Here is a 22,922-nt window from a genome sequence, read left to right as displayed (position 1 = left end):
CTTCATTAGCTTGACACACCATCCCATGACGATGAACAAATGTACCAAGTCATTTTTAAATCTAACGATAAATGACATAGTTATGGTCCGGACAAACTTTCGGTTTAAAACGCACTAAAAGACCCCGTGACCTAGTTTTTGACCCAGCATGTCTCATATTCAAACTTGACCGAGACATGATCAAGATACAACTGCTGACCAAGTTTGGTGAAGATCGAATGAAGTTTTCGGGACAGACAGACTGATCGACCGACAGACGAAGTGACTCCTATATAGCCTCCATTACCAATGGTAATGGGAGTATAATGAGCAGTAAGAAACAAGCAATCAAATATCATTAATTAACTTACAAGTACATTTTTCTGTCAAGAAACAAATCCTGACAAGAAATTCAAACGTGTATAATACTGAATGTTATATGGCAAAGGCATATGGGCAAATTGGTGAATGGGTGAATAACTTTAGATTCAGAAGACTCAGAAGTTGGGGAACAAATTCGTCTTTTTATTCCACTTTTAGTATACAGGTATTAATTTATTGTTAATTTGACATTGAAATTGCACTTTCTTTATTCAGTGATTTGTGTGGAAAATTGTTATCATGACTACTATTACCTTATGTTTTCCTGGCCACCTTCGAGAGCATACGTGACATGACAAACTCAGTGACTCGGACATTAACGACGATGAAATTAAGATATCTGGGATAAATTTATTGTCAGACATTCAGTCTAAATTTACACTAAAAAAATATATAATTTTGTTAATCTTTATTGTGCCATGTTTCTTCAATACCAAAATAGCAGGCCTTGACACTAACTTTTTTGACAGGGTTCCCAGAGGGAACCCCACTTTCAACTTTTGGTGACCCTCATCCAAACTAGGGTCCCCTCTTGTTTCGACGCACGGCGTAAGGGCAAATATGTACAAGAAGCATACTAGTACAAATTTTTATTTCCAATATTCAATTCAGGTGCCATTTAAAGAAGAACCATTAATAGCTTATCCCAGTTTTGAGAAACAATTACTACCAACCGAGAGAACATAATACATTATACGAACATTCAATCACAAGTGCATGAAATATTATTTACTTTTTAGACGAAGGAAGCGATCTCATATGATTATTAATTGATCAAGAACTGATTCAAGACGATCCTGTGCAAATGATTTATAAACAACTTTGTTGCCACACATGCGTATACAGTTTACATTTAGTTAATTTAAACTAAAATATGTATAGATTTGTTTCAAAATAATCAAACATTTTTAGTAAAATAAGTACAAAGAAGCCGATTCAACGGTACATCACTCTAGTTAACTTCTAAAATGTATCATATTTATATTGTTTTATAAGCTAAACACATATTAAACCAATTGTATATAAACATTATATTAAATGACACGAGTTACATTATTTGAGTTGTAAGGCAGACAGATAACATAGTTTTGCCGATCTCGACAGTTTACAAAAGACAGCAAAAACTGCCACCCTTGAATCGGACATAGATGTTATGTCATGTTATGAACCGTTTTACTCCTTATTTTTTAAATGATTACATACATTTATCCTTATATCCATGGCGATTATCATAACATATTGATAATTTATTTGCTCTATACTCGCATCAATAGACAGTCCATTTAAATATAAAACGAAATCGCATGCAGCTGAAAAATAAAAAGGTGTTGAAAACCACAGTGTTGAAAACCACGGTGTCCTCAAAGAGACGAGTAATACTCAAGAGTACAGAATCATGTCGTGGGGTCGCAAAAACCATAGTAATCGACCACAAGTTACTTCCCTTAGCGTAATCAGAATACTTCGCTCATGTACCACATAGTAACTGGTCCGAGATATTATAAATACACTAATTACTGTTTTGGAAGTTCTTCTTGGAAACGCGGCAAGAAATAAATGATAATTACAAGGATTCCAATGGTCAATCAATACAAAGTGGTTCTATAAATTTAGGGTTCCCGGAGGATCACCCAGCTTGAAAGTACTGGTGACCCTCGCCAAAATCTGGTGTCCTCGGGTTTCCGGGACACCGTTAGTGTCGAGGCCTGAATAGTCACAAATGTTACAGAATTATTACTATAATTCGGGCTAGTTAAAATTTATTCGGGCTAGTTAAGTTTCCAAGCTGGTAGCCCCAATGGGCTTGTGCTTAAAAATAAATACTGGCAAGACAGTAATACCAGTTTTGGAAGGAGAGTTTGGAGTTTGCTGAAGACTTGCTGGTCCAGTCTCTACCACCAATGGGTTGTTATTATGGTCAGAAACTGCTTCCTTCGGAGAGATATCTACAATAGAGGTCCTTTTATAGCTTTGGTCTTGAATAGCATCAATGAATATGAGATTAACGTCTATAATATTAAGTTTTATTATTCACTCAAGGATCTTTACAATATTGAGTTTGTATGTGCTTGCCGCAACTGGGACCAGAAAAATCAACACTAAGCAGGTAGGCTTCATAGTATACAAGAGCTACGCAGTCTGAGACAGATGCCCACCCCTCACAGGACCTTGACACCCATCACTCAATCCTTTGATTACATATCAAACGGAAACCAATTTAACACTTAATGTTATTGTGACCTTGACCTTTGAACTAGTGGCCCCAATTTCAATAGGGGTTATCTTCTGTCCAAGACTAATGCACGTGTGAAAAATTAAGCCAATTTGTCAATACATTGACCAGTTATTGATCGGAAAATTTTCACGCTTGATGTGACAGTGACCTTCGACGTAGTGACCCCAATATCAATAGCATCTACTGTCAAAGGCCAATGTATATGGGAAGTATAAAGCAAATCAGTCCATTCATTGACCAGTTATTGATCAGACACAATTTTCACACTTACTGTGACAGTGACCATGACCTTTGACCTAGTGACATCAATTTCAATAGGGTTCATCTACTGTCTAAGGCCAATGCACATGGGAAGTATCAAGCCAATCACTCAATTTGTTGATGAGTTATTGATCGGAAATTTTCACACATACTGTTACAGTGACCTTGACCTTTGACCTGGTGACTCCAATTTCAATAGGGGTCAACTACTGCTAACGGCCAATGCGCATGTAAAGTATTAAGTCAATTTGTTGACGAGTTATTGATCCGAAACAAACTGGTCTACCCACAGACAGACTAATAGACATACAGAAAGACAATATACCCCCTCTTTTTCGCAGGGGGTATACGAATTTAAAGAAAACAGCCCCATGTTTTTTAACTGACCAAAACCATTTACAAACCTGCCCAAGATATAATTAGAACAAATGTTTCATGAAGATTGGAAAAAAAAAATTGGTAAGAATCTATTGTGTGGTATTTGTGTATGTTATATATTGCAGTATTCCTTTATTAACCTGTATGTAATAGTCCCTTATTCCTTATTTGAATAAGGAATAAGAAAGTAACAAAAAGGAACTTGCACAACATTCAGTTCTAATTCATGGCTGAAAATTTAATACAGAAAATATCACTTTGCAAACCCTTGAATAATACAGTACATATGACAATCCTAACACTTGCCACAGTTTATAAGCAATTCAAGATTTGAATATCCCAATAAACAATGCAATCCTTAATAATGACAACCATGACAATCAGCAAAGCTTATGGTCAATATATGATTTTACGATGATTTTTGAACAAAGGAGTACATAATAAAAGTTCTAAAACATACAAGGACAGCCCTGGCAGCTAGCATCAGAATTGACATGCACCTGCCTGGCCTCCTCCAGTCTCAGCAGGTAGTGGACAAACGTGGGGTCTGACATGTCCCCAAACCCCGTCCTTCTCTTCACCTGAAGCCATCGGTCACAGATCTCACCTGAAATAGTCAGAGGTCACAGATCTCACCTGAAACAGTCAGAGGTCACAGATCTCACCTGAAACAGTCAGAGGTCACAGATCTCACCTGAAACAGTCAGAGGTCACATATCTCACCTGAAAAAGTCAGAGGTCACAGATCTCACCTGAAACAGTCAGAGGTCACAGATCTCACCTGAAAAAGTCAGAGGTCACAGATCTCACCTTAAACAGTCAGAGGTCACAGATCTCAGCTGAAACAGTAAGACATTCACATCACAGTGTGTTTTTCCACACTTTAGGGAATGAGGTTGGGGCTTTTTGAATTGGAAAAAATAAATTTGTTAAAAGTACTCAAACATTTAGAGTAAGGGTTTTCAATTTTATATTAACTTAATTTCAACCTCTAGAGCTGGAAGGGAAATTATTTAAATGTTACATTCTATTAACTCTTTTCAAACCTTCAATTTGGGGATTTTATGTAGTCATTTGGGAAAAATATATACTTTTTGACACTTGGAATGGGGAGAATTTAGTCTCCAGAATGGACAAAAATATATATAAAGAATTGATAGTCTATAGGGCACAGTTTCCTACCCATGTTTAATGACACCAAAGGTCAATATTCTAACACACATAGATTTCATGATCCTCAGTAAATTAAAAACATGTTTAAAGCAGCACAAAATATTAATTGGTTCTGCAGTATTAACCTTTCATAATTATCATCAAATGTTATACAAGATCATTATGAAGTGCTTAATTATGAAAAAAAATATAAATAACAAGGGCTGTTTGTAAAACATGCATGCCCCCCATATGGGCTATAAGTTGTAGTAGCAGCCATTGTCTGAATACGTTTTTTGTCACTGTGAACAACGGTGGTGGTGGTGGTGGTGGTGTTGGTGGTGGTGGTGCAACCTTAATTTCATTTTTGCCCTATGTTTATTGATACAATGCATTACAAAAATGCAGTTAGCCTTACATTTGGTAAAATTTAAATAAATTACAAGGGAGGCAAATGCTGTAACAAAAAGAACATGCATAAACGGTAGTTGTTTCCCTTGTTTGAACCATGCTAAATCCTTAAAATGCCTATTTCCAGTAACTGTGACCTTCACCTGTGACCTTGACCTTTGACCAAGTGACCTCAAAATCAATAGGGGTCATCTGCGAGTCATGGTCAATGTTCCTATGAAGTTTCATGATCCTAGGCCTAAGCGTTCTTGAGTTATCATCTGACACCACCTGGTGGACGGACCGACCGACATACCGACATGAGCAAAGCAATATACCCCCTCTTCTTCGAAGGGGGGCATAACAAAAGTATGTAAAGCTTGAAGCTCTAAGTTTTTTTATCAATTGTGTTATTCTGGAGCATAGCATACCTTTCAAAATGATGAATTTTGTCTTTATGAACTTCTTGCCACTTGGTGTGTTGGGTGTCACTGATGGTTGTGAAGCTGAAGAATTTGAATCCTGTGGCAACTTTGTTTTTTCATTACTAAGACAGTTTGATTTCTGCACTGATTCGTCACTTTTCATGTTAGCTATACTGTGATTCTTCATGATACAATCAGCTGCATTATTACTATCAGCTTTATCACGTGTTACATTAGTCTTTGAAGAATTGTCTAATCTACCATTGATATCTGGAGTTTGCATGTCATCTGTGTTAGGTACATCAGATGCTTTGTTTGACATCAAGTATGTTTCAATTAGTTGTGTTTTTCGCTTGAAAGATGCCTTGTTTGTAAGTTGTGATATTTCTGATGCTATTTCAATGTCATTGGAAACAGGCGCAGGGCTTGCTTCATCTAGTTTAGGCGACTTACTCCCTGTCATAAGGCTTTCATCAGTACACTGATTTTTTTCTCCATAACAGCTGTTGAGCAGTTGTGGATTCAACAACATATTAATAGAATCTGTTTGCTCTTTATTTTTAATAGGCTCTTTAAGTGATATGTCAGATGATTCCTTCTCATCATCAGTGCAGTCTTCCATTTGTGTTATAGATTTCACCTTCAGTGGAGATGCTACAATCTGTGGCTTGTTCCCTACCTTTGTGATAACAATTCTAGCAGGGAAATCCACAAACGGCACGGGAGGCACATCTGTAGGTGGTGCTTCAATAATGTCAGTAATTGGCTTTTGGCAGATGAAATGTACACTCTGCCCACTACCTTCATGACCTAATGACTTATAATCGGATGTACTCTTTGATGGTTTCTGCTTTTGTGGACGCATTTGTCCATTTGCAGTTGGTTTGTCTTTTAAACAAGCTCTCTTCTCCTTGTTAAGATCTTCTACTTTCAATTTCTCAGTCTTAACTGCCGGTTTAGTTTTGTCTCTTTTCTTTTTGGACACAGTAATATAACTATCCATGGAGCTTATAACTGATGCTGGTGAAGTTTTATTGGGAACTGCAGAAGATTTACTTGCACTAACTACTGGCAGCAGCTGACTGTCAGCAGTAACTGGTTGGCCATTTAACACGTTTGCAAAATTTGAAACTTGTGTTAGAAACTGGTTAACAGAACTTTTATTTCCTGCAGACAAATCTTGTGGTGAGCCTTGTCCTACTGATCCTGAAGTTTCTGGTTTATAGTTTTGATTTTGTAGAATTACAGGGCACTTCAACAAAACGTGATTTCCAGTTTGATTAACAAGCGTAAATACATTTGGGGCTGCCATTGATGCTCTGTCAGTACTTTGAATACCACTTGCACTCTCCTGGGCATTAACAATTGGGATACTCAACAAAGATGTTGGCAATGCTTTGCAGTCACTAGAAGATAGACCGACACTGCACATGGGACTTTTAGTTGAGGCAAGCAAAGAAGTTAGTGGCTGAGAAGGAGCAACTGCTACTCTTGCAATCGGAATTGAAGAACATGCAGAAGTAAGTGACAATGACTTTTGCATATCAGCCAAAGTTGATGAAGGTGCTGAAAAAATGAGAAACTGTTGCTTACCATTTCCAACCATGCGTGTTAAACCAACAGGATGGCGAACCACAGTGTTAACAGAAGATACCATTCCTGTTGATGAAATGCATTTTTTGTCTGCCAAAATGAATAATGGTCTTAAGCTTTGCCCTGAAGTCTGAGATAGTGAAACACTGGAGTTTGTACTCATGGAAACAATAGATGGAAGCAAGCTATTAGACAGAGCCATATTCCTAGAAGGTAAAATATTTTTTTGCTCCTGAAGTATCTGATTGTATTCAGTCTGATTTTGTTCCGTCTTTGTTCTGCTACTGTTCTCACACTCACTCGAGTGTTCATTAAAAAGAGGGTATTGTGTGCTAGCAGGTTTATCATTTTGTGTCTGATATTGAACACTTTTATTCAGCTGAAATACAACATCTAAGTTGCTTTGATTGTTATTAGGACTTAGTGAAGATAGTCCACATTCAGCAATTTTCTGATCGGCACTACTTGTATTCTCACGTAGCCCTTCATTATGTACTTCTTGTTTAATTAATGCGGTAATCTTTGGAGGGTCTTCTAAGTAATCAACTTTCAGTACATTTTTCTCTTTGCTGCATATGTTAACCGGATTCTTAGTTTGGTATGATTCCTTCAGCTGACTAATCAATGCCATTCTCATAGCTGAATTCATACTTGGCAAAGTATTAAGTAATTTTTCATTGATATCTTCAGTACTTGATTGACTTGTGTTGGCATGTGCACTGCTTTTATCTTTAAGCCTTTTCAGATATTCCAGTAAATTTCTTTTAATAGACATTTCTCTTCTTAGAATTTCAAGCTTTTTCTCATCATCAGGATGTTGTGTTTCAAATTTGGAAATCTGCCTATCAACTGTTTGAATATCTTGATGACATGAACTTTCTTCAATTGAAGCCACATTGCTTAATTTTCCAATTAATTTGCAATTTTCTCTACTCAACTGTTCCAAGTAATGTTGGGCAGACAAAGTATGACAGTCAGATACATTTGTCAAAGAAGGACTTTTTTTGCTCATATGGTTTTCATAACCTTGATTTTGTGGTTTTATTTCCTTTTCTGCACTCTTTATTACATTTGTTTTATTACCGATCTGTTCATTAGTACATTTCGACACAATAAAACTCTCCTGTTCAATAGACATTCGCTTATGAAGAGTATTTCTAAGTTCATCAATTACATTAAAAGCAAATCGCTCTTTGCTAGACGGTGCAGTGACAGTTCTGTTTACATCAGGACTGGCTCCTTTATAACCATCACCAATACCTTTTGCCCAAAGTGGTTTTTCTTTGTTCTCTACTGACATATAAACATGCTCCAGACCAATTGATGCAATCACAGTTTTTAATGAGTTGTTTATAGCTATGGCTGACAATGGTTCTAAATCTTGTGATACACTTATATCTTGGTGATGGCTTGGATAACTGTCATTGAAACCAACTATTTCTTCCTTAATTGCCGTCTTCTTTTCTTTTTTAGAACGTTTTACATTGGAACATGGTTTGTTTTGGTTTCTTTTTTTATGTGTGTGTGGCTTAAGTTTGCTTTTGGTTTTAGGACCATTGAACCACTGACCATCATCTGTATCACCGTCATAACCGCACATAGTCTTTTCATCATCCAACTGTGGAACATCAGCAATATACAGTGGAGTATCTATATCTTCAAAACTAAATTCATCACTTTCACTCTGCATGTGTTCAGTATCTGAAGTATCATGAGCAGAAAATGAATAAGGGCTTTCAGTATTGTCATGACTTTCTTTCTTTATTTGTTTGTAATTGAAAAACATCTCCTGTTTCATCATTTGCTTTTGTAATTGCTTTAGTCGCTCTACTTGCATCCAGTTTTTGGGCATAGAAAGTGGCATGCTCTCACTTGGACTAGCTGATCCTGAATGTTCAGTCTGCATATAATTGTCTTTATCGTTAACTGACCAAGAGAAATCTTCAACAAATTTCTCATTTTTAGTGTCAAGGTCACTGTCCGCTTTGGGTTCATTTGCCATCTCATGATCGTACCATTTCTCAAAGGTTTGACTATCAGTATCTGATCCAGACGCCATTAGGGACTAAGTTTCTGTTAGAACATTGTGCTCAATTGTTCACCATAAATAATTAAGGTTCACAATTGTTTACCTGGAACGAAAAAAAACACCACTGTATAATTATGAACTCTGAATAACATGGGCTATAGATTGCTCATCTATATAATTTGCGAAACAACTTTTCACCCAGGTTTGACTTGAACAATCTTTGTATACGACTTCTTTATGATGTTACACACTAAATATTACCCACCTGAATTAAGAGACAGATTTTTGAAGTTATTTACATGACAAGTCCATAAAAAATTGTTATGCCTGGGGTGTGGCCTGTTTTGACCTCAGGGACATTATTTCAAGTTCAACAAACTATGAAAAGGACCATTATACATGGTCGCACACCAAATATTAAACCCTTTACCTTTGTAGTTTAAAATAACAAGGGTACGATAGCCGAGAAGTCAGAAAGGAGGACAATTCTACTGATTTTGGACTGGTGACAAACCTATGGAATGCTTGTCTGTCTTCTGTTGACCATTGTCAGATATAGCGGTTGTTTAATTGAAATGATGTGGGTTTAAATCATATTATAGGTTCTTATAATAGCATGCTTTGTGTTTGTTTTGGTATACTGTAGGTTTGTGATGGTATTCTGTGTGTTTGCGATGATATGCTGTTGTTTGTGATGATATACAGCGTGTTTGCCATAGTCTGCTCTGTTTTTTTAGATGGTCGCTAAACGTCTAAAGTGCTTAGTCAAAATTCAGGTCGGTACGGCCTAGCTACGAGGAGCCAAATTCCCGCATACTACGCGTATCCGTGCAAGAAAGAGTTGTATAATTTATGCAAGAGGTTTGAGTTCTCCAATTATGTTTATTCACAGATGGAAACATTATATTAATATCGTGTTAAATGCAATAGTTTCGAATGGTGTTTAATAGAAAAGATTAAAAAAACAATGATCATATTGTACGTGTCGCGGAGGAGATTGTTTATGAATGATTAAAATAATCCACTTTCTGCTGCGTCTGCGTGACGTAGTATTTTCCCTCATCTCATTCATAAATCTGAGGCTGGCGATAAACAAAGGGGAGTCCGGGTGAGAATAACGCACTAGTATAAGGTTACGCTTGTTTATATTCACAGGTCTCAATAATACGTTGACCACGAGTTCAACAATTATTATAGGGATACGATAGACAACATAAAAAAATGTTTCATTATCGCTGAAACTGAATATTAAAGGGATCTTTTCACCGTTTGGTAAATTGACAAAATTAAAAAAAGTTGTTTCATATTTGCAAATTTTCATTTTAGTTATGATATTTGTAAGGAAAAAGTATTACTGAACATTTACCATAGGCCAATATAGCCATGATATGTATCTTGTGACGATTTGAAAACCTAAAAATTATAAAGCGTTGCAACGCGAAACGATTGAATAATTTGGAGAGTTCTGTTGTTGTCGTTTAAATTTGCTTATATAAGGTATAAAATACTTAAATTGTGTATATCCGGTGAAAAAGCCAAGAGGGCTAATGCGTTTTTACTTCAGACTAACTCCAGGACTCCGGGGGTCACTGGTTCGAACCCTGGTACCGGCTACTTTTTTTGCTTTTTTAATTTTATTCTTGATTTTTTTACTGGAGCTTTTAATATCCAATGTTAACATTTATCAATATAAAGCATTTAATGACAAACTTCAAAATATGCCAAAATCTGTGAAAAGGCCCCTTTAAAAAACATTTAAATATAACAAGAATATATTCTAAAAAATGTAATCTTGCTGTTTTGAAATAAGGTTTGGAATTTTGGTTTCTAAATAACTTAATTCAAAACAAAAGTTTAATTATAGTGTTTTTTACTTGTTAGTCGCATATTTACCGCATTATAATGTGTGTTATAATAGGCAACCCGTACGTTAGTAAAATTCAATCTGCCTTCGCACATAGAAGGAATGGGTCAATTAGGTGCTGCGTTTCCTTTGCTAACTTCAGTTAGAGGTCACTTCTTTACGTAATAGCAATCACAAGGCCCCAGCTTCAAAGGAATTGCGAAGCGTTCTTACATAATAAAAGTCGTAGTCTGCGTTTAGCGTCCTATTTCGTCACGTGGTTCTAGTTCGCTGGTGTTTTGGCATTCATGATATGAGGCTATTAATAGATGCGCCTGTCAATAAACAATGGAAAGTCCACAAGCGCTAACAACGCAATAGGTTAAGCTCTCACATACAACTCAATGACGTAGTACAGGTCGTAAATTGAGGCTATTAATACATTCGGGAAAAAGTTGACGCTTATTTATATTCTCAATTTATAAAACGTTGAACATAAGTTCAACAATAACTTCAGCGATACGATAGACAAAAACAAAAAATGTTTCATAATCGCTAAACCCGAATATAGCAAACAATTTATAACAAGAGTTCCGCGGTCGGAGATGACCGCATTGAAGCCGGATTTTTGATTTAAATGACAGGAAAGTACCTTTCGTGTTTTTGTCAATGCAATACTTAAATTACTGAAATATTGTTCAAAGGTCAAAATGAAATATAAGTACTTTTCAAGGCATGAGCAAACCTTGTGTTATGTTTTGAATGCATGCATATACATGAACAACAATAACATTTAAGGTCACAAATATGAACTTGAATTGACAATTAGGAAAGTTTGATCTCAATTTTTTTATTAGCAAATTAGTAACATATTGTTTGAAGTTTCCATCAATTTCATTGGTACAAGCATACCAAAGTTATAACATGGAATAAGAACTTTAACATTTTTACCTACCAAAGTTATAAGAACTTTAACATTTTTACATTCAAGGTCACAGTGACCTTGACCTTAGAATGAATGACCTTGAAATGACCAGTGGTCATCTAAGTGTGCTTGCAAACCTTCATGTCAAGTTTGAAGACTCTATGTCCAAGCATACCAAAGTTATAACAATTTTAACATTTTAACATTTAAGGTCACAGTGACCTTGACCTTCAAATGAATGACATTGAAATGACCAGTGGTCATCTTCTAGTACTGGCCAATCTTTATTTCAAGTTTGAAGACTCTAGGTACAAGCATACCAAAGTTATAACATGAAATAAGAACTTTAACATTTTTACATTCAAGGTCACAGTGACCTTGACCTTCAAATGAATGACCTTGAAATGTCCAGTGGTTACTTACTAGTTCTGGCCAACCTTCATGTCAAGTTTCAAGACTCTAGGTCCAAGCATACCAAAGTTATAACAACTTTAACATTTTTACATTCAAGGTCACAGTGACCTTGACCTTCAAATGAATGACCTTGAAATGTCCAGTGGTTACTTACTAGTTCTGGCCAACCTTCATGTCAAGTTTCAAGACTCTAGGTCCAAGCATACCAAAGTTATAACAACTTTAACATTTTTATATTGAAGGTCACAGTGACCTTCACCTTCAAATGAATGACCTTGAAATGACCAGTGGTCATCTGTTAATCCTGGCCAACCTTCATGTCAAGTTTGAAGACTCTAGGTCCAAGCATACCAAAGTTATACCATGAAATAAGAACTTTAACATTTTACATTCAAGGTCACAGTGACCTTGACCTTCAAATGAATGACCTTGAAATGACCAGTGGTTACTAACTAGTTATGGCCAACCTTCATGTCAAGTTTCAAGACTCTAGGTCCAAGCATACCAAAGTTATAACAACTTTAACATTTTTTATATTGAAGGTCACAGTGACCTTGACCTTCAAATGAATGACCTTGAAATGACCAGTGGTCATCTGTTAATCCTGGCCAACCTTCATGTCAAGTTTGAAGACTCTAGGTCCAAGCATACCAAAGTTATACCATGAAATAAGAACTTTAACATTTTCGAGCACGCCGCCACCCCGCCCGCCCGCCCGACAACATCAATCTATAAGCCGAGATTTTTTCGAAAAAAATCCGGCTAATAATAATACGAATGACCTGTTTCTTAACCTCGTTCATGCTACTACAGCGGGTATTTCCGGAAAACGTTCTTTGGTTCTCAACAGATAGCGGCGATCTTTTGTAATTACGGGTGCTAGCAACGCAATAGAAGGTTAGTAGAAGGTTTAGCTTGTTTATATTCACAGTTCTCAATACATAGACAGTTGGATATGAGTTCATCAATTACTACAGGCATACTATAGGCAACCTCGAAAATGCTTTATAATCGCTAAAACAGAAAACAACTAAATACATTATATTAAATATATTTATAACAATAAATATATTTTAAAAATGTAGTCGGCGTAAACGCTGACTTTGAAATAAAGTTAGCAATTTACTTTTCTAAATAAATAAATACAATTTACAAAAGTAAACCTATTGTGTTGTGTTTTTCACTTGTAAGCTGCATATTCACCGCATGATATGTGTGTTAGCATTGTCAAACCACACATTAGTGTGAGTAGATATAAAATATACTACGGGAGAGCACTTCATATGTGTCCTCATATGCCTTGTTATGAGTATCTTTCTTCACTATCGAAATATATTGTATGTTTATATTTGATTTAAACGCAGTTTTCTTTCGACACATTTAAATCACACGTCAATAGCGCTGTCATGCGAAAATGGGTCTTATGCGTTTTGGCAAGTGTTTGTTAAACCCAACATGTGCTTTTGCGCAGTCAGGCCATAAGCGATGCTGTTCTCTTTAAAATCACTCAATATGTAATGTTTCTCCTTACCAGAAAGAGAGATAGCTGAGTGGGCTATTTATATGATGGGCGCATATTGAATAAGACCCATTTTCACATGACGAGGGTCATTACAAATCTCATTGCGAATTAAAAATGCCACATTTAAGAACAATGCTTTTTGATACAAAATTGAATTCAAAATAGCAAACTTGTTAATAATGGCAGCCTATCCACACATTAAGGAATGATTTCCAGACGTGCTGACCAAGTACAGCAAACATTGTGATATGATAATTAAACGATTTTCTCTTATCGTGACACTATACTATTTCGCTAATGATTGTTTTCTCATCTTGGAGGCGAAAGTGAAATTCTGCGAGATGGATTGTAACGCGTAATTGTAACAGGGCCACAATTTGTGTCGTTTGAGCATACAGAGAGTAGTCCGGAATTCCTTACACTGAACAGTGCTACATCCTTTGAATTGAGCACATACGCAGTGATGTAGCAAATATTCAGAGGTTGTATCTCGAATCAGCTTTTTAAATATTCGAAAATATTCATGCGTGTCTGTTGGCGTTATGTAAAAGTCACTAAGATGAAAACTGAGTTAAACAGCTACGCCTAAAAACGCATTAGTGCTCTATACCTATGTTTATGTCAGCGTTGTTGACACCGTAAGAACTGCTCGGGTAACAAGTAAAGCATAAACAGCAATGTTTATATACTATTATTCCTCCATATACAAGATACGAAGATTATTGTGTATTTTGAATTTGTATATGGTGTCAAAAATCAAAAGTTTTGTACACGGAACTTTCATTATGAATTTATATTCTTGGTGAGATAGTCATTTGATATTAGAAAAAATATTCCTTTAATATGATGGTGACTGCAAATTTTTTTATATTAAGTTCTCATTACCATTTTCATCACACTTTCTATGCTTTCAGAACTTCCAAAAAGCATGTTGTTTTTATTTTGTCTTAGTTATTTCTATGAAATAAAAAGGATGATAAAAAGTGCACGTAAAACTCGACCCGTGCGCTATGACACACACTTTATAAAGTTGAATGGCGTGTGTTCATTTCAAACTTGCGATTGATTTTGAAAAATGAATTGCGTGTTAAATTATGCAATAGCGAACAACTTCAGTGCCTTCAGCGCTTTGATTCATGGTATGCTGTGAGTTGTTGTACTATCCTGCAGGTTTATCAATCATGTTGCCCTTTTCATTTGTTATGATGTTAGTTGGCGTTATTTTCATTCCAAACACTCAGTTTTTATAATGCCTTAATAGTTACATCACAAAATCAAAGCGCTGAAGGCACTGAATTTGTTCGCTGTTGTATAATCTTAAACGCAACTCAGTTTTCAAAATTATGTGATAGCTTTTTATATCCCAAGTTTGAAATGACCACAACCAATTCAAATTTATAAAGAGTGTGTCTTAAAGCACAGGTCGAGATGTGTTTTTTTCATTGAAACAGCTATAATCAGTGTGCACAGGCTAATCTTATTTGACATGCATTAAGCCCCATTTTCCCTGAAAGCAGCCAATATGTACAGATTTCAATGAGAAACGCTTGACTGGCCAACGTTGTCTTACAAGCTGTTAAATACTTTTGAATACATACACACTATGCAGGCTTCCTGAAAAGGCCGGACCGCAGGTCAATACAAACTAAACCAACGACCGCAACATTCTTTACGGTCCGGCGAAGTTTCTAATATCGCCGGTCCTTGTGACAGGCCGAACAAAAAATATGATTAAATACCGAAAAGTCTTATACTTGCGAAAAGAAAGAAAACACCCTATTAGTATCACTCTTTCGTGAATTTCAAGCCTATTGTCATTAAGAACACGAAAGTGTCACTGGTTCTTAAGAGTGCTCTCCCTTTGTTGTTTTTTCGAAAACGTCAATTTTGACCAGACAGGCTAACTTTTCCAACAGCCTGTCCGGTTGACAGGCACTTTTTGGGACTTTTCAGGAAGCCTGACTATGTATTGTACCAGTGGGAACTATAAACAGGCAGATGCAGTGGTTAGAGCAGACGCTCCTAGCCTAGCATTCGTTGTCTGCTTAATTTTACTGCAGTTATTCTCACAGGCAGTCACGGGTTACGGTTCCTAGTGAGTTAAGCCCATACTGATTTGCAAAATTGCCTCTACATTATTTGTAAGCTAACGCTCTGAAATAAAAACCCAGCCTTCACATAAACTTTGACAAGAACCGAGTGTTAAGAATGAAAATTACTCCAACTAACATTATAATGAAATTAAATATTTTTAAGTGTCAAAAATCTGAATTAATTAATTAGTAAATTATAAGGAATAAGTGAAACTTTTGCATGCTCCAGATGATATGTTTCATTGATTTGGGTTATTTGTGTGGAAACTAATTATTGTGCAAGGGGAAATAACTCCCTAAAATATAACTGCTGCAAAAGGACATGACAAAATTCACATGCCAATCCCTAAGGATACTGCATTTAAAGCTTCATCAATGTGGGATTACAGTTTATTATTAAGGATAAATAGAATATAAGGCTTGTTTCTTTGTGAACTTGAATTTATGTCACTCATCTCCAAAAAGCTTAAACAGCAAGCCTCGCAATCTAATCATTTCTTCAACTCGCTGCATGATTATCATATAATAAATTACTATTGCCATTACAACCACACAAATTGACCTTTGCAACATTTGATAAACAGATTTATGATTTTCTTGTTAGGCGACTAGGTGTCCTGGATTTAGACCTTCCTGACCAGCATTGGTAAAACAGTCTCAGCCAAACATGTAAGGTCCTGCCTGTCGGTCAAATTTACAGGACCGATTGTCCGGTAAAAAAAGAAAACAAATTCGTTGGATTGGATAGGTTTGTTTACGGCTCTGAAAGTTTTCTGAGGTGCAAAAATGGCGATAGCGTCTTTATACATGATCTTTTCCGTACCAACGCACTTTCTGCTGACGGAATTTTCTGAGGGCACCTGATTGGTCCATTTTTGTCCATCTTCAGAAATGCGGGTCAGGATGGTCCAAATCCATGACGACCTAGTCGCTTAACAAGATAATTATAAATCTGATTATTAAAATCTAAATGATACAGATATCAATTTGTGTGGTTGAAATAGCAATAGTAATGTATAATAATGATCATTGTCATTTGAACCGTTATTATCTTGGCTGTCAATGTACATGCGTGAAAAAGGCTAGTCGTCATTAAGCGAGGCCGTCGTTGGTTTAGTTTGTATTGACCACTCATATCTGACATGCGCGCTAAGCGTAGCTTAGGTAAACAAGTAGCAGCTGCTACATGTACTTTCGTGTTGGACAATTTTCTTAAGATATTAAGAAGGAGCGATTCCCGTTTATATTTACTGTTAACTTGCGTTCAACTTTTTTTTTAAATATGTTTTAACTAAACAAGACTAGAAGCATGTATGGCGTGTATTATTACTTAATGTCAGATACAAATGTGTGACCTTGAATTAATAGTCTTATCTATAAGTTGGACTACTTGAATTAATAGCTTTATCATTTATCATTTTATATCATAAGCACCTTGATCCAGCAATGAAACCAAGTTATTATACTATTTTATTCTTTAGCCGGTAGGACCTGTAAAAAACGAGGTCATGTATTTTTTCCCATTATACAGCAGTGATTTTTTTTGCCAGAAATTACAGCCGATATTCGGCTGCTTCCCAATTGCAAAAAATGACGTTTTTTCCCAAAAATTTGATTAAAATTTCCCCAAAAAAGACAAAATTTTCCCAATAAAGGCAATAAGATTACAATGTAATTTAGCAATAATTTCGAACGAGTGCCGATTGAGTTGCTGAGTCGTCGCCGAACAACAACTGACTTACGTATTTTTCGCGAATTTAGCCGAATGCGATTTTACGTTGCTATCCACATCTCTCTCCATATTGCGGAGGATACCGACGATAGTCGATGTATCCCGATTGTAAACGCCTGTTTTTACACACGCTCAAGATGGCGGCAAGCAGACGAGAAATTTGCGATGCGCGGCGAAAATGATAAATTACATTCAAATTAACAACGGACATCATATGGTTATTTCGGAATAATTTAATGCGTGTGTCAATTAACGCAAAATATAACGTTTGAGATAGAAACAACAAATATTTATTACAAATCTTCACAGTGAATGTGCATCACGGAAATCAGTGTTGGGAAATTGGAGTAAGTCTAGCGTTACTCACAAAGTTAATGCATTTACGATGAGTATCGTTGGAAATTGGAAAGAGACAAACATGATATGATTTATATGTTAGTGGATCTGTGTAAAATCAGATTCATATGCATATTCTGCTTTATTATGTTTGTCACGCTTTACAGTTTACTGAAATAGCATTGAGGTGCAAGATGTTGAAAGGTAAAGAAATGAAATAAATTATTTTAACTCCATATAATACATCATTAACATAGCAAGACCACAAAAGCGTTTTTTTATAAAAATGTGTTAATGTTTTCACCATATGATATTTAATTTAAAAGAATACTGAATTAAATTATTACTGTTAAAGAGGTTATGATTAAATGGTATATTTAAGAATCTATATAGATTATTGCAAGTTCAATATGAATCTGGAAGGATATTAACTTAACATTGTCTTCATTGTAAGAACACATTAAATTAGTACTTTATAATATAAAAATGCTGTCAAACATACTTTAATAATTTTAATTCTGTTCTTATAATCATATTTATAATGTTTCCCAATTTCATGGTTTATCGCGCTATTTTTCCCAATTTCATGGTTTATCGCGCTAATTTTCCCAATCCAAAAGGCACAGGCTGTAAGAAAAAAAATCAAAAAAAATCACTGTACAGGACCTACTGTCCTGTAAAAATTTGCCTAGTTTGGATTTAAGATTAACGATTAAGATACAGCATGTTTGATTATAAATTAATTTGAGGAAATGACTATTCAAAATCATTTGCGATATAATTTAGTTAAAATGAACAACACAAGTTTTAACCAAAAATAGAATATTTCAAATGTCTTTGCTACTTAGTTTTTATACAAAAATCGATACACCCACGCTTTCCATGAGGTAACGTGACGTTTTACATAAGCAGCATATTTTTCATACGCTTTTTATTGGAACAAAGAATGAACTGTACACACGAAATATGACTTGTGCACTGTTGATTTGAAGCTTAGTGGGCAAAACCTGGTTTTAATCCGTGTTAAAACCGTGTTAAACCCTGCGGTATTGGCACCGGGTTAAAGCGTGTCTTTTAAACACACTTTTTGCTTACCGACTTGGTTTTTTGTAGGTAAAACCTGGATTTCACTCACATAAACCAACACGCTTATACCTTCTTATACCAACTTAAACCAACTAAAACTAACTTAAACCCACTTAAGTGGGTTAAAAGTGAGTGTGTTTTCCTTCTCTATGTTGGCTTTTAAACCCGCTTCTACACATCAAGTCGGTTTTTCCTGTTCTTAAGCGAGTTAAAAGTTGGTTTTTGTTTGAGTGTTAAGTAAGCTAAATGTGTGCTTAACTCAATTTAAACGCAGTTAAAACACGCTTTAAAACCAAGTTTTACCAACTTAAGTTGGTTAAAAGTTAGTGTGTTCTCCTTCTTTATGTTGGCTTTTACACCCGCTTCTACACATCAAGTCGGTTTTTCCTGTTCTTAAGCGAGTTAAAAGTGGGTTTTTATTTGAGCATTAAGTGAGCTAAATGTGTGTTTTTCACAGATTAAACGCAGTTAAAACTAGCTTTAAAACCTGTTAAATGCTCAGTAAAAACCCACTTTTCACCCACTTGAAAACTGATACTTTTTTATGATAAGAACACAAATATCATAAATTAAATTCTAATTACTTTTTTTTAAACGATAAAACATAAAACTTTACATATATATCCATATACACAGCATGATAACACTATTTTGACAGACATGGCATTGTTATAATAAAATATAATAGTGTTATAACATAACATTGAACACAAAGAAAGAACTGAAAAAAGTAAGATTGTATGGAATAAATACAAACAAGAGATGTGGATGTGTTCGTCAGAAACACAATGCCCCCTACTGCACCGCTTTGAAATAAAATTTCTATTTATCATTTGGCAGGTATAGAAATTATCTCTCTTTGCTTATTTCTTCCATTGGATTTTGACCTCTGACCTTGAAGGATGACCTTGACCTTGCACCACTCAAAATGTGCAGCTCAATGAGATTCACATGCATGCTAAATATCAAGTTGCTTTCTTCAATATTGCAAAAGTTATGACCAATGCTAAAGTTTTCGGACGGATAGACAGACAGACGGACAGTTCAACTGCTATATGAGACTCTACCGGGAGCATAAAAATAAGTTAATGTTGTTGAAACAGGTGCAAATCTATATAACAAAGTGAAAACAATGGTTAAATAATCATTTTAACAGCACATTTTATTTACAAAGACTTCAGTCTACTTGTGCATCAGCCGCAGATGCCTTAAACAACCTCTCATCTTTTCTTCAACATCAACCGAAGGCTTGTCAAAGGTTTTGGCTATGACATCTGAAAAAATATGATAGACTATTCATTTTAAAAACATGCAAAAAAACAACAAAATCTGTTCTTAAATAGAAAATACTCTAGCCAGAAAAAGAGGTTAAATATTTGCATATTAAGGAAGTCAACACAAATGAGTTTATTACTGATTGTCCTGGAGACAGTGACTAGAGACACAGACAAAGTTTTTCAATCCCTGTCTTCATGAATAAAAAAAACAACTATTGTTAACTGTCACTTGGATTATAAAAACTCCCCCTTTACACAAATGATGTAATAAAATGATATTTATGCGACTGTAAACAGTAAGTGATCTGAAAAATATTTGTAGAATGTGTATTGAATTTCTATATGGATAATTGGTACTTCAAATTTTTATGATGAAGAAAAAGAACCAATGATTGCATTTCTCTCAGCAGCGGGGAGGCTTGGTCTTGGTGACCCCTTTGTAGTTGTTGCTCCCTTCATGGAGCAAGTCACAAGCTGGTGAAAAGTGAATAGTCGGCACATGGCCTGTGCGATGGCCATCACCTCCCTGGTTTCATGCTGGATTTCAGCTTAAATGATACTCTGAAACCAAAAAAAGAAAAGGAGTTTTGACAAAATATTTACAATTGGTAATTTTCCAAAGCTTGTAATTTACTTTCATCACATTTCAAACTCTAAAAATCTTTGTCACATTGGTCAGAATGGTGACGCTTTTAAAATGCAATAACCTGTATAGTTTTACCTCTCAACAAATCCAGCTTCCTTGTTCAACGACAGGGTGAGGTTTGCCCACTTCAGTTCCCCTCAAGTTGGCCAGCTCGTGCAGGGTAAAATCCTGGTGTAAAAGTCCATACATCAAGTATGATTTTGCTCTTGGGGCAAGAGTTTAACCTTCAAAATTAAAATATGAGGGAAAGAAATCTGTTCAGTAGTAACCAGAAATATCTATAAATAACAATAAAGATGACAATAATCATAAAACACAACCACAATAATTCACTGTACCCAACATTTACACTTTGTCATGTGTATGTTCATCTATTTTTGCTTCAAATTGTGTTGTTTTTCCTTTAAGTTGCAATACATTAACTTATCAATTTACATTTCCCAGTGACAATACATAAATATAATAATGATCATAATTAATTCAGTAAACTAAATAAAAAAGGATGAAGAAATGACAATACAAACCTGTTAAAACTGTTCTTCAGTATTCCAAAAAAAAACAGTTGAACTTCTTTTCCAACAAACTTATTGTTGATTTCCAAATTGTAGTAAAATACACATTGTTTTCATCACACAATACTTCATGCTGACAGTATTTCAATACATTTTACAGAACAATTATAAGTCTTAATGTTAATTTAATTTAGCTCAATTCAATTGCTGAAACCAGCTTGTTTTTCAAAAGTTGTTGTTTTCAAATAATTTCCTGTGCAAAAAATTGAACCAATCAAAAGTCTTATACCTCATTCCAGCCTTATGTCTGGGCAAACCCTATCAGTAGCCTTATCTGCCCCTGATAATCAGTACCCTGTTTAGCTCTGAATGCCTGACAGATTGTTATCTGTTTATTGTTAGTGGTGTGAAAAGGGGTGTTTTTAGGTATTGTCTTGTTATTTTGTTGACTGTTTATGTAACACAGGTCATGTTTGGCATCATATTATTTTATTGCAAATTAAGAAAATGGATACAATGGTATCATATGAAAATATCAAAATCTTGCATAACTTATGTACACAAATTAATAGATTATTTCCAAAATAATGTTTCCAATACCATAATTATTTAAATATGCAGATTTAACAAGTAAATACTGTTTTAAACAAATATAAACAATCATATAAGATTGTTTGAAATTTAAAAAAAATAAAAATTTTAAGACATAAAACAATCATAAGATATTGTTTATAATAAAAACAAATATAAAGAAAAAAAATCAAAGCGAAACACAAACTCTTTCATTTTCAGGTATAAAACTAAGTTTTATCATTTATATAGTTTTTGGCAGTGATACTTGTTGTCCATCTGTGAACCTGTGATGTTCTGAAAGAGCCATTTTCATCCAATATTCACTAAAAAATTATGGGGAGCACACACATTTACAATAGGGACAATGGCAAACAAGCTGTAAAAAAGCCCCTTTACAATTGACTTGTATTATATAATGGCTATAAACATGAAACAAAGACCTATTTGAAGAATTCTTGTTTTATTGATGAGTATTATTTATAAACAAAAGACCAACTTATTGAAAAGTGTGTTTAAGTGAGTCTTTTAGCCTGGTTTCAGCTCTCAAATTATTTACAAAAAGACCAATTTAAACTCGCTTAAACCCACTTCTGTTTAAAAAGGATCAACTTCTGTTGTAAAAGACTCGCTTATAAAACAAAAAGACACACTTAAACACACATAAACCAACTCATAAATAAAAAGGCTCACTTTTGACACAAAAAAACTGACTCCTTACAGAAAAAAACTCGCTTAAACACACATCTTCTTAAAATAACCAACTTTAAACTCAGTTAAGCACAGTTTAGCGCACATAAAACTCGCTTTTAATAGCAAAAACCAACTTCCGCTGAGAAAAACTCAGAAAAAACACAGTTTTATGTTGGTTTAAGTGTGTTTTGGTATGAAAGTGGGTTATTTTTTTGACAAGGGTAGAATTTGATAACATATGGCATTAACATTAAAATACTGTGTTTCTGGTAGTGTGACCAAGGTTTAATTACTTATGACATATGGGAATGTCCATGTAACCCAGCATAAGTAGATAGTATAAAAGCACAAATTTTCTCTCTGAAAAGTCAGTTCTGCTCCCGACATCGTTGAGACATTGCGTAAAAGCATTTAAAGGTAATTAAATCATATTATTAATATAACATAAG

The 22,922-nt window shown here is 35.0% G+C and overlaps 1 protein-coding gene across 4 annotated transcripts in view; it reads right to left on the bottom strand.

The window, feature by feature from the left end:
• LOC127845224 (uncharacterized) overlaps positions 1-22,922 on the bottom strand; it is a 31,308-nt gene that overhangs the window by 6,679 nt on the left and 1,707 nt on the right. For 2 of the 4 annotated variants that reach the window (XM_052376024.1, XM_052376025.1), the window contains exons 2-4: positions 5,209-8,927; positions 3,696-3,842; positions 2,202-2,306 (exon numbers count right to left, since the gene is read on the bottom strand). In XM_052376024.1, the coding sequence (XP_052231984.1) occupies positions 2,202-2,306; positions 3,696-3,842; positions 5,209-8,854 (3,898 nt within the window). In that variant the 5' untranslated portion in view covers positions 8,855-8,927. The remainder of the gene's footprint in view (positions 1-2,201; positions 2,307-3,695; positions 3,843-5,208; positions 8,928-22,922) is intronic. The other 2 variants (XM_052376026.1, XM_052376027.1) reach the window with 2 other exon arrangements.

This window comes from Dreissena polymorpha, chromosome 9, assembly GCF_020536995.1.
Source record: "Dreissena polymorpha isolate Duluth1 chromosome 9, UMN_Dpol_1.0, whole genome shotgun sequence".
NCBI lineage: Eukaryota > Metazoa > Mollusca > Bivalvia > Myida > Dreissenidae > Dreissena > Dreissena polymorpha.
The sequence above is the reverse complement of the archived record's forward strand: the minus strand, read 5'-3'. Positions and strand labels throughout refer to the sequence as shown.